General features: G+C 40.3%; 1 protein-coding gene across 1 annotated transcript in view; it reads right to left on the reverse strand.

Annotated features, from left to right (window-relative positions):
- Window positions 1-984: 984 nt before the first annotated feature.
- The window catches only part of LOC128579024 (serine/threonine-protein phosphatase 2A 56 kDa regulatory subunit epsilon isoform-like), a 41673-nt gene continuing 29545 nt past the window's right edge, over window positions 985-13112 (reverse strand). Inside the window, exons 4-10 of the mRNA XM_053581330.1 lie at window positions 9327-9457; window positions 9054-9113; window positions 7957-8065; window positions 5948-6001; window positions 5795-5845; window positions 2894-3013; window positions 985-1116 (exon numbers count right to left, since the gene is read on the reverse strand). Coding sequence (XP_053437305.1) covers window positions 985-1116; window positions 2894-3013; window positions 5795-5845; window positions 5948-6001; window positions 7957-8065; window positions 9054-9113; window positions 9327-9457 — 657 coding nt within the window. The remainder of the gene's footprint in view (window positions 1117-2893; window positions 3014-5794; window positions 5846-5947; window positions 6002-7956; window positions 8066-9053; window positions 9114-9326; window positions 9458-13112) is intronic.

Consider the following 13112-nt stretch of genomic DNA (forward strand, 5'->3'; position numbering starts at 1 on the left):
ATTAAGGTTATGGGGGGGAGGAAAAGCAGAAAGAGAGATGGAGGGAGGTGGGTGGGGCCTTGGTGTGTGTCACACTTTATGGGGGCAAGACATGATTGCAAGAGGGATTTTGCCTAACAATTGAAATCAATGTAACCTGGCTTATTGTACCCTCAATGAATCCCCAACAATAAAAAAATAATAATAATAAAAAAGAATACTTTTATGTTCTGGATATAAGATTTATGTAGGATATAAATGTTGTAACTATCTTCTCTTAGTCTTTACCTTTTCCTTTCACTCTCTTAATGATACATTTTGATGAATAGACATTGTTAATTATAATGAAGTCTAAGTTCTCAATTTTTTAAAATGGTTTGTGCTTTTTAGATCATGTTCAAGTAATCTCTGCTTATCTCAAAGTCATAAGACATGTTATGCTTTCTTCTAGAAGTCTTATTGTTTTACCTTTCAAATTAAGTCTACAATCCATTTTGAATTTATTTTTTTGTGTGTGTGTATATTGTAAGGTGGGAATAATAGAGAGAAGAACTTAAGTTACAGAATAGAATAAGTGCTACTGAAAATTAAATATAGTATAAAATAGGCATCTCAATTGTTGAACAAAAATGCAAACATTTAAGTATTTTAGGGCTAACTGGAAGCACATTTAGAAATACATTCAAAAATATTAATTTGTTTGAAGGACAAATTCTAAAGGGATAATCTAAATGTTAATTTAAATCAATAAATATTGAAGCCTTTTAAGCAAACAGGTATTTTTAACAAAACGGCACAGTTTCATTAAAATGTTTATTTGTGGTTTTCTCCAACCAGTCAGTGAAATTCTAAAAGGGATTTTATCTTTTCACAAATCTGTCCCTGGCAGCAAGCAGGGCATCTGGCACACAGTGAGTACTCGGGACATTTTTTTCAAGAAAAAGAAGAATGGGGGAGAGGAGGAAATAGAGAGAGAAAAGGAGGGAGGGGAAAGAAACTGAAAACCTACAGATTCCAATGCTCTTTCGAAATCCTATAAAGACTGGAAAACATGATGGGAAGGATGACATTAGAGTTTTCTTCTATCAAACTCATGATGTATTCATTATTCCAATAATAGAGTGCCCTTTCTGCCACCTTTGGGAAAAGAAAAAAAATGTTAAGAGAAAGAAAAAGACGAAGAGAAAATAAAATCATCTTTCCAAACAGAAGTATTTTGAAAGACTGTTGTTAAATCATTCACTCAAATGTAAAATTAAATATTAATTATATTTTACATTTTTTTATAGATTTAAAATCTCTCAGAAAGTTCCGACGTGTTTCACCAACTTGGGGAAGGAAAAGAAATTGGCCTGTTAATTTATATTCTCCTGTAATTCTGTCTATGTCACCCGATTCCAGATTTTCCCAATATAGCTCCCAAGATACAAACACGTTTACCATCTGTCCACGTACCATTCTATTTTCCTGATCATGTTAGCCATCTTCTACGTCCCCTTTCTTTTTTTTTTTCTTTTTTGAGACAGAGTCTCACTTTGTCACCCTTGGTATAGCGCCATGGAGTCACAGCTCACAGCAACCCCAAACTCTTGGGCTCAGGAGGTCCTTTTGCCTCAGCCTCCTGAGTAGCTGGGACTACAGGTGCCTGCCACAATGCCCAGCTACTTTTAGGGATGAGGTCTCATTCTTGCTCAGGCTGGTCTCGAACTCCTGAGCTCAAGCAATCCACCTGCCTCAGCCTCCCAGAGTGCTAGGATTACAGGGTTTTTTTTTTCCTTTTAGATAGAGTCTCACTCTGTTGCCCTGGGTGGAGTGCCATGGCATCACAGCTCACAGCTACCTCAAACCCTTGGGCTCAAGTGAGGAGGAACCTAGGATTTTCCTATATCCAATTACAAGTCTAATATTTATCTGCTACATGTGTTATATTATCTGAACACTTCATGTAATAGTTTCTATATTCCTGGTTTCGGGGTTTCTGTTTTGTTCTGTGGTACAGCTGCCAGATTGTTATGAGATCACTGCTTTAACATACTAACATGTCTTTAGGTCCAATTAAAACAACAGCCAGTATTTCTAACTATGAAAGATAATGAAAGCTTAAGGAAAAAGTCCACCATGAGAGGTGTGGTTCTGTGTTAAGAACTATAATCTGAACAGCCTCTTCAAATTGGCAGGCAATATTGAAAGACTCAATTCTCAGGTTTATGATATGACCTTCAGTGAGAGGCCAATGGATAAAAACCTAAAGTGTGTTCAATCCCGTAACCTTCTTTCCTCCCGGCAGAGGCCACAGCGCTACAGCTACGACTTCAAGAAAAGAGCCAGTTGCCCAGGTTCACCTCCCCTGTGTTCCTGAGTGGCCACGGGGAGGCAGGGCAGTGCCACTGGAAGAAGAAACTAACCTAAGATCCGCGTTAGACTCCACTCCCTGTGAACCTGGGAGCCTGAGCAAAACATTTGCTGAGCATCACTGTTTTTGCCCATCAGAAGACACAGAAAAGTTTATAATCAATGTATGTAAAGCACCTAGCACAGTGCGGAATCTGAGGTTCTCTTTCCTCGTGAGCATCATTCAGCATTCTCTCTTACACACTCCCTCCCAGCCCACTTCTTCTGCAGTTTACTTGGAACAATTTTTTAACACTTTTGAGCTTTGGTGTTCACATCTGTCAATCTGTAAAACACCCAAGACCTCCCAGCAGAATACTGTGAGAATTAAAATTACTGGGAAAAAACACCACGACAGTCACTGCTGTGTAGCAGGTGCTCAAGACAAAGGTAACTGCAGCTAAAATTATTACCTTCATGGGAGAAAAAAGCAAACAAACATTTCTTTCAACACAAATGAAATTTAACCTAAAAAATCCATGCTGTATAGGCCACTCTGGCTCATGTTCTTTTTACTACTAACCTGAAAATGGGGGCTAGATACACACTTGGCAATTTGTTTAAACAAAGGTTCTTGAATTTTAACAAATTGTGAAGGTTCAATAACATCCAATATTTCTTCCAGCTCCCCAAGGAACATGACCTATAAATACAAGTAAAAAACAAAATGTGAGGCTTTCTATTAAAAATCCATATGAATCACAAAGATTAATGACATTTAGTTAATTTTAAGTTTGTAATATTTTAAGAAAAATTTACAAATAAAACCAAATATAAATGAACCAGGCATTATTCCATGTTAGATGTTTGTTTCACAAATAATTCACCATAGAGTATTTCTTAAAAGCCCCAAGTTCCCCACAGCACTGAAAATATAATTCTACTTACTTGGAAAAACTACTCTACTCACTATGTTTGTATATTACGCCCTGCACTGGGGTTCCCGGGAATCACTCCTGCCCCCGTGGGGCTCTCCTCTCTGTTGCTTCCAACTTAGCTATTTCCCCTCAAGGCTTCTGTAAAAATAATAGGAGGCAGGCCCTCCTGCATGGATGGGCAGACGTCCAAATGCAGTCATTTGCCAGATAGTTACAGGTCCCACAGTGAGCTATGTGCCCCTCTCAGATGCACAGAACACATTAAGTCTTTGGTGGGCTTCTTTGTTTTGTTTTGTTTTTTTGAGACAGTCTCTCACTCTGTTGCTCTGGGTTGAGTGTCCTGGTGTCATAGTTCACAGCAACCTCCAACTGTTGGGCTCAAGTGATCCTCTTGCCTCAACCTCCCCAGTAGCTGGGACTACAGATGCCTTCTACAACACTTGGCTAGTTTTTCTATTTTTAGTAGAGACAGAATCTCACTCTTGCTCAGGCTGGTCTCAAATTCCTGACTTGTCCAGGCCTCCTTTCCTGGCTCACCACTTTGATCCCACACACTCAGATCAACCACTGGGCCCAGCACGTGGCTGGTGTTCAGCCACAGCTACTGAGGAAAGCCTAGAATTGCCCATCCCTGTAAGGGCAATATATACTCAGCACTGCCTGCAGGCAGGCACTGTGCCAATGCTGTAGATGGGATCTGCCGTCCTCACCACCGTCCAAGAAATAGCATCACTGTGTTTTTTTACAGATGGGGTCTCACTCTGGCCCAGGCTAGTCTTGAACTCCTGAGCTCAAGTGATCCTCCTGCCTCAGCCTCCCAAAGTATTAAGGTTACAGGCGTGAGCTACTGTGCCTGGGCCAGACAGTCTTAAAAAACACAAAATAGCAGACTCAGCCACACGTAGGCTCGATTTTAAAGCCACTACCACATGCTGACCCATTCTCCATGCTCACACACAAACACAATTACTCTCTACAGGGCACAGTGAATCTTGTGTGCCTTGAGAAACAGAACTTTTAGACCACAATAGGGAACATCAAATCAATGGTGCAAGTCAACTGTTTTAAATATAATGGAAAAATGATGAAGAAATGAAAACCAATGTACTTATTCAGCCATGAAAAAATAATTATCTTGGAAAAAATTAGGTATGCAATTCAAGTATGAAAATAGCCATGCTTTATTATCTTGAGATGAATACAGGTTGCAATCCCTAGTTTAATTTTATCTAATAGGTATTATATAAACTAGGGTTTGGAGAATTAAAGTTACTTTGAGAAGAGGGATGTTTCTGCTAAAAGTAAAATACAGTAGACCCTTTCCATCAGCCAAGATATGCAAGAGGTTCTTCCACGATTCTACCAAGGTTCTTCCAAGAACATAAAACTAAAAGCTGACCTTTTTTCTGGGCCATTTTCCAGAGTTTCTAACCTTCTAGAAGAGCGCTGCAGGTCTGGTGTCCAGTCAAGTTCACCTCCAAGCTAAGATACTTACTCCCTCCGTTGTAACAACCTTGTACGTGTCTCACAAGACACAAATGATTGTGGGTCTGAACTTTCCAGTGTCACTTGTGAATGGCTAAAACTAAAGGCTTGTTGTAAATTTTAAGACAGTTGAGATTCTGTCTATACTCTGCTTTAAAGTGCGCATTTGGGCAGGTTGCCTTATCATCTATCTATAGTGAAAGCAAAATCTCCATACTATGAAAGAAGTCACTAGGAAAGTGACATCAACAGAGTTAGACAACTGGACACATGACTGGGGCCCTGACCTGGACTGACCTGAGGCTGAGAGACATCATGAATTAAAAACCCAGGGTGCAGCCGGGTGTGGTGGCTTGCCTGTAATCCTAGCACTCTAGGATGCTGGACTGCCTCAGCTCACAGGTTCAAGACCAGCCTGAGCAACAGCCTCATCTCTAAATAACTGGGTGTTGTGGTGAGCTTGAGCCAGAGAGTTTGAGGTTGCTGTGAGCTGTGACACCATGGCACTCTGCTGAAGGTGACAAAGTGAGACTCTGTCTGAAAAAAAAAAAAAAACCTCAGTGTGCAGAGTCAGGGAGGCGGGGTCTGGCCTAATCACCTGTTCTTATTTATTGTTCTTGGGCAGACTACTTAGGCTCTCAGAAGTTTCATAATTAGTAAAACAAAAATATTCATAGCCCTTATAGAGCTACAGTGAGGGTTGGATGAGATGGTGTATCTTACATCACATGCTTAGCCCAATGTCTGGCCTCCACAAAGTATTCAGTAACACCCTCTGACATTCAGGACTTACCTCTTTTTTTTTTTTGTAGAGACAGAGTCTCACTTTATGGCCCTCGGCAGAGTGCTGTGGCCTCACACAGCTCACAGCAACCTCCAACTCCTGGGCTGAAGCGATTCTCTTGCCTCAGCCTCCCGAGTAGCTGGGACGACAGGAGCCTGCCACCATGCTCAGATATTTTTTGGTTGCAGTTCAGCCGGGGCCGGGTTTGAACCCGCCACCCTCGGTATATGGGGCCGGTGCCTTACCAACTGAGCCACAGGCGCCACCCAGGACTTACCTCTTTTTGACTACATGTTTTAGGCCAAAATTTCATTAAACCCCTAATAACCTAAAAAGAAAAGGGAAGAATAAATGACATTTAATTTTTCACATACACTTTTAGAAAAGGTGGTTTTTCTGAAGCTTTTTGAAATTAAGAATAAATACTTACTGGTTCTGTGAGTAAAGGATCTTTCTCCAGAAACTGTACTATACAATACGGCAGCTAAAGAAATGAAAAAAATGAAAGACAAAAATTTTAATTCTGTATAGTAAGAGCTCAATAGGACATTTTATTAACACGTCCTAAAAAGTTTCCAGACTGGCTTTAATAACTTTACATTCAATTCATTTTAACTATTATTTAAATATATATATATATGAAGTGAAATAAGAAACTTTTTCAAGCCACAAATTGACATTTACAAGACTCCAGGGGAGTTTTTTAAGAGGTCCCCAGCTTGCGTGGAGCAGGGGTACGCTGTCACGGCCCGTGAGCAGGGGAAGCGTTTCATCTACGGCGGTTAAGCCACAGCGCGGGGGCTTCCTTTTTCTTTCTGCTGCCATTGACAGTACTGGGCTTCACTGTTCCAGCAGAGGCCTCCATGGGAAACAGGCACTTACTCGAAGCCTTGCTGACTCCCTGAAATGGCGCAAGTGCCAACTACAGCAGTTTATGAAGAGATAAAAGGTTGGGGCTGCCGGCTAGAACCTGGGGAGATGTAAAAAGAGCGCTACATCTGATTTAACACATCAGAGTGAGAATTCTTTTAAATAATCACAGAATATGATACCATTTTGAAAACTAAAGGCAAGATTTGTAAAGGGCTTGTAAAGGTTCTTGAACAAGAACACTACCTTCACAAAACAACATTTGGTAGTGTTCTAAATTACAAACATATGGACTAATTTTTCCTCAAAATACAGAATTTCACATCTAAAGAGGAATACTGCTTAGAAAAATGTATTACATTTCTTTTTTTTTTTTTTTTTGTAGAGACGGAGTCTCACTGTACCGCCCTCGGTGGAGTGTCGTGGCCTCACGCAGCTCACAGCAACCTCCAACTCCTGGGCTTAGGCGATTCTCTTGCCTCAGCCTCCCGAGCAGCTGGGACTACAGGCGCCCGCCACAACGACCAGCTATTTTTTGGTTGCAGTTTGGCCGGGGCCGGGTTTGAACCTGCCACCCTCGGTATATGGGGCCGGCACCCTGCTCACTGAGCCACAGGCGCCGCCCATGTATTACATTTTTGAGCAAACTCAAAATATTCCTGTCAGAGAGTGGAGAGTCAGAGGTTTGAAATCCCAAAACTGAGAATACCACTTGACGGCTTATCTACCTTCTAGTGACATCCTTACCATGCAAGGCAGCGTTAGGACGAGAATTAGCGTGGGGACGAGACAGTATGCTTTTTAAAGTAATGAAGGCTTAAAAAAAGGTGTGAAAATATCAGCCAGTTTCGTTACTTGTGAGAGTATCCATGTGTAGGACATGAGAAAATGGTGAATGAACTAGAAGGGGGTAAAAGGCCAGCTCATTTACTAATGCAGGACAAAATCTCAGGAACATTAACAAACGTTTACATGTGCTGAAGACTTACATTTGACAAACTCACATGCATTACATGCAACATGTTCACTATGTAATTGGGTCATCTAAGTTCTTTGTAAAATGAGATGGCCAAACAAAGGCTTGTCCTATTTTTAAAATATTCCTATGATTCTACTATGAATAGAAGAAAATATACACATTTATATGTATTTTCCTCAGGGAGCATTTTATTTTATTTTTATTTTTTTGAGACAGCCTCAAACTGTCACCTGGGTAGAGTGCCGTGGCGTCAGAGCTTACAGCAACCTTCAACTCCTGGGCTGAAGTGATTCTCTTGCCTCAGCCTCCCAAGTAGCTGGGACTACAGGCACCTGCCACAACGCCCAGCTATTTTTTGGTTGTAGTTGCCATTGCTGTTTGGCAGGCCCAGGCTGGATTTGAGCCCGCCAGCTCTGGTGCATGTAGCTAGCGCCTTAGCCGCTTGAGCTACAGGTGCCAAACCAAGCATTTTAAACTTTAACAAGTTTCTTTTTTTTTTTTTTTTTTTTTTTTTAGAAATTAAGGAAACATCAAAGATACACGAAATATGACAACCTTTTGCTTCCGAACATAGTTGCACAGAATTCTACCTGGGCATGGAAGAGTGATAAGCTCCTGACGGTGTGTAAAGGGATCAACACTTTCACCAGGAACTGTTTGTGTTCCGCCTTAAGAGGTAAAGCAAAGCCATCGATAATACTAGGAAAAAGAAAGAGACATAATATTAGCTATGTTACCACAACAAGCTAAATCAGACCAGGGGCTTATATTGCAGTGAAGATACTGTTCTTGTGAGATAGTTAAAAGTAATCAATTTATGTTTGTAAAGAACAACCTAATACCCATTCCAGTGACACCCAAGATTTCTTAGTCACTTCAAAAAATACATTTAAGGATGAAGGAATTAAGGGAAGAAGAACATTTGCTTATGATCACCCAACAGAGGGTCCTGTGTCTTAAAATTAGTTGGATGCTCCCAAAAGCTCCTTGTCAACACTCTTTATTTTCCCTTCCGTTCCTTTCTTGAAATAATCACCTGCCTTGTTCACCTTCTCTTTAAATGACTCTTTTCCCTTTCTAGACATCATGCCTTCTCAAGTCTGAAGTCTCCACCCAGGCCAGGGAAGTCACTGAGACAAGGCTAAGGGACTCCACCTTCTCCTTTTCCTCACAGGAGGAGGAGACTAAGTCACGGCACTGTCCAGCTGTCTTAGCCTCCATTGTGTGTAGAAACCTCACAACACCTGCGTCTTTCCAAGCCCTCCCACTACTCTAGGCAGCAGCCTAAGAGCTACACCTGGGTACACAGTGCCTTTGAAAAGGGCAATCTTTCCAACTTATTATGAACTTGCTTTCAACAGATTTGGCAAAGGACAGACAGCCTAGAAACTAATGAAAATAAGATATTTTGGAGTAACTGTCCTGACTGCAAATAGATGTCATCTCTGTAGTAATGAATGAACTGTTAGCTCTGTCAGTAATTCCAGTGGAAATAGTTACACGTAATTGTGGAACAAAGGGAACAGGAAATCGTGTTTCATGGAGTTGTTGGGGAACATGCTAGTAAGCACAGGCGAGCGGCTCCACGTACAGACAGCAGAGCTCTGGGCGGTGCTTCCCCTGCTGCCTGAGCCTCATTTTCAGATGATAATCACCTGAGGTTAGTTGGGAGGTAAAAAGTGCTTACCTTCCTAATATTTCCAGCAGTTCAGCTACACCATTGAAGTGTTCTGTTTCATAAACAAACCTTAAAAGAGAAGAAAACAGAACAGAAAAGAGAAAAGGAAGAAAAAGAAAAAAGAAAAGAACGGGAAAAAAAAAAGACAAAAGAAGACAGTATAGGGGAAGAAGGGAGAGAAAGAAATCAGTACAAGATGTTCACATATTTGAGGTTTATTTAATACTTCTACAAAAATACCAACTTTGCTGCTTCTTATTCTATCCCCCACCCTCCACTTACCTTAGAAAAATATTGTTAATCTGTTTTCGGATAAATGCTCTAAGACCAAGAAACTTGCCATAAATTCTGTGTAAGACTGTTTTTAAGTAGTCCCGTTCCCGAGGGTCTTCACTGTCAAATAGCTCCAAAAGCTGTGGTAAATGAAACACGGTATTGTCAAAGGCGGCTTCAGCAAAGGATGTGGTGATTCTATCCTCATTATGGAATATCCCTTCCTTCCTTCCTTCCTAAAAAAGTTATTGAGTATCCGAATGTGCCAGCTTAGTGTTATTCTTTAAGAATATAGTGATAAGTCAGACCAGGGGCTCATATTCTAGTGAAGAAATATACGACAGTAATAACAATAACAACAATAATAAAAATAATAATAGCAGCTAACACACAGGCAGCACTTACTATGATCATCGGGCAATTTTCTAAGCAATCTACATATATTAATCCTCCCCCTAGTTTTACTCCCATTTTTCAGATGAAGAACACAGGGCACAAAAAGGGTAAGTAACTTGCCAATTGCCTCACAGTTAGTAAGTGCTAGAATTAGATCCCAAGTTGTCAAGGCCCAAAGTCCATGAATTCAATCACTGTACTATGCTACTGAACTTACATTCCAAACACACAATTAAGATAAGCCTTCAGCAATACCAGAACATGCAAATAAGTGAAACAATCAAGCAAACACCAAAAAATTTCCAGTAATACTAGCTATGTTTCCCTTTTAGGTCTGGATTCTTCTTACATAGGTATACTTCATTCTGTAAATATTCACTGAGGTGGAGTGGTGCCTGTGGCTCAGTAGGGAGGGCGCCGGCCCCACATACTGAGGGTGGCAGGTTCAAACCCGGCCCCGGCCAAACTGCAACGAAAAAAATAGCTGGGCATCATGGCAGGTGCCTGTAGTCCCAGCTACTCGGGAGGCTGAGGCAAGAGAATCGCTTAAGCCCAGGAGTTGGAGATTGCTGTGAGCTGTGTGATGCCACGGCACTTTACCAAGGGCGATATAGTGAGACTCTGTCTCTACAAAAAAAAAAAAAATTCACTGAACTGAACATTTACTATTTCTGGGTACATGTTATATACATGGATAGCCTTTTTTTAAAAGATGGATTTATTTATTTATTTATTTTTATTTTTTGAGACAGAGTCTCACTCTATTGACCAGACTGGAGTGTCATGGTGTCAGCCTAGCTCACAGCAACTTCAAACTCCTGGGCTCAAAGGGTCCTTCTGTCTCAACCTCCCAAATAGCTGGGACTACAAGTGCACACCACAACACCTGGCTAATTTTTCTATTTTTGGTAGAGATGAGGTCTCACTTTGCTTAGGCTGAACTCAAGTGATCCTCCTTCCTTGGTCTCCCAGAGTTCTAGGATTACAGGTATGAGCCACTGCGCTCAGTCCACGAATGACGTTTTTAAGTTCCAAATCATGTGTAATCTAAAGTTAAGAACAGAGTCCAGGTAACATCACATCTATGTACTCATAATGAGACAAATCCAAAAGAGGAAACAAGCTAAGAGACGCAACCAACTCCTACAATAAAAAATTCCTGCTTTGCTTTTGCAGAAATTGACAAGTTGATCCTAAAATTTACATGGAAATACAAGAAACCCAGAAGAGCCAAAATAATTTTGGGAATAAAAGAACAAAGTTGGAAGACTCACACTTCTCAATTTTAAAACTTAGCATCATAAAGCCAAAGCCACAGTAGTCAAGACCACATGGTACTGGCATAAGGACAAACATACAGATCAAAAGAAACAGAATTCAAAAAAGAATAGAATTTGGAATTCAAATAAGTAAACCCTCACATTTACACCAACTGATTATCAACAAAGAACATCAGTACATTTTAATGGGGAAAGAAAAGTCTTTTCAACAACTGGTGCCAGAACAACTGGGTAGCTGCAATCCAGAAGAATAAAGTTGGACTCCTAACTCACACCATACACTGAAATTAACTCAAAATAATAGTCAACCTGTGGGCAGAGTAAAACAATTAGAAGAAAGCATAAGAATAAGTCTTTATAACCCTAGATAAGGGGATGGTCTTTTGGACATGACACCAAATAATAAGCAACAGAAGAAGAAACAGATAAAGTAGACGTGGTGAAAACTGGAAACTTTCATGCTTCATAGGAGACCTTCAAGCAAATGAAAAGACACAGACCCTTGACCAACTTATAAATGGGTCCACTTACACATGAATTTTCCTCGGCCTCTGCCCCCCTTCCTCTCCCCTCCTTATCCTGCACAACATGAAGATTTTGCAGATAGAGACTCTACCGTGAGCCCCTTCCACTGACTGAATAGTAAATATACTTTCTCTTCTTTGTGATTTTCTTAATAACATTTAATTCTATTTACTTTAATGGTAAGACTATGGTATATAATATGCACTGTGCCCAAAAATGTACATACATTTTAAGAAAGGAAAAAACTATATTAAAATTGTAATAATATACAAGAATAACAAAAGATGAATGTGAGACACATTTGAGCACCTCTTGTCATCGCAGAAATCAAACGTGACGTGGGTGTTAACAACTTTAAATAAAATTTCTTAAAACGTATATACATTTTGGGACGCCATCTGCATATAACATATAAAATGTGTTAGTCAACTATCAGTAAGGCTCCCCACCCACAGGAGGTTATTAATAGGTAAGTTTGGGGGAAGTCAAAAGTTACACATCAATTTTCCAATGTGTGGGGATACTGACACCCCAACTCTTGTGGTGTTCAAGGGTCAAGTGTATTTGCAAACCGATCTGATAAGATACTAGTATCCACAATATATAAAGAACTCTTAAAGCTCAATAATAAAGACAATCAAATTTTAAAATGGACAAAGGATTTTTTTTTTTTATTGTTGGGGATTCATTGAGGATAAAATAAGCCAGGCTACACTGATTGCAATTGTTAGGCAAAGTCCCTCTTGCAATCATGTCTTGCCCCCATAAAGTGTGACACACACCAAGGCCCCACCCACCTCCCTCCTTCCCTCTTTCTGTTCCCCCCCCATAACCATAATTGTCATTAATTGTCCTCATATCAAAATTGAGTACATAGGATTCATGCTTCTCCATTCTTGTGATGCTTTACTAAGAATAATGTCTTCCACGTCCATCCAGGTTAATACGAAGGATGTAAAGTCTCCATTTTTGTTAATGGCTGAATAGTATTCCATGGTATACATATACCACAGCTTGTTAATCCATTCCTGGGTTGGTGGGCATTTAGGCTGTTTCCACATTTTGGCGATTGTAAATTGAGCTGCAATAAACAGTCTAGTACAAGTGTCCTTATGATAAAAGGATTTCTTTCCTTCTGGGTAGATGCCCAGTAATGAGATTGCAGGATCGAATGGGAGGTCTAGGTTGAGTGCTTTGAGGTTTCTCCATACTTCCTTCCAGAAAGGTTGTACTAGTTTGCAGTCCCACCAGCAGTGTAAAAGTGTTCCCTTCTCTCCACATCCACGCCAGCATCTGCAGTTTTGAGATTTTGTGATGTGGGCCATTCTCACTGGGGTTAGATGATATCTCAGGGTTGTTTTGATTTGCATTTCTCTAATATATAGAGACGATGAACATTTTTTCATGTGTTTGTTAGCCATTCGTCTGTCATCTTTAGAGAAAGTTCTACTCATGTCTCTTGCCCATTGATATATGGGATTGTTGGCTTTTTTCATGTGGATTAATTTGAGTTCTCTATAGATCCTAGTTATCAAGCTTTTGTCTGATTCAAAATAGGCAAATATCCTTTCCCATTGTGTAGGTTGTCTCGTTG

The sequence above is a fragment of the Nycticebus coucang genome, chromosome Y (assembly GCF_027406575.1).
Source record: "Nycticebus coucang isolate mNycCou1 chromosome Y, mNycCou1.pri, whole genome shotgun sequence".
NCBI classification, from domain to species: Eukaryota; Metazoa; Chordata; class Mammalia; order Primates; family Lorisidae; genus Nycticebus; species Nycticebus coucang.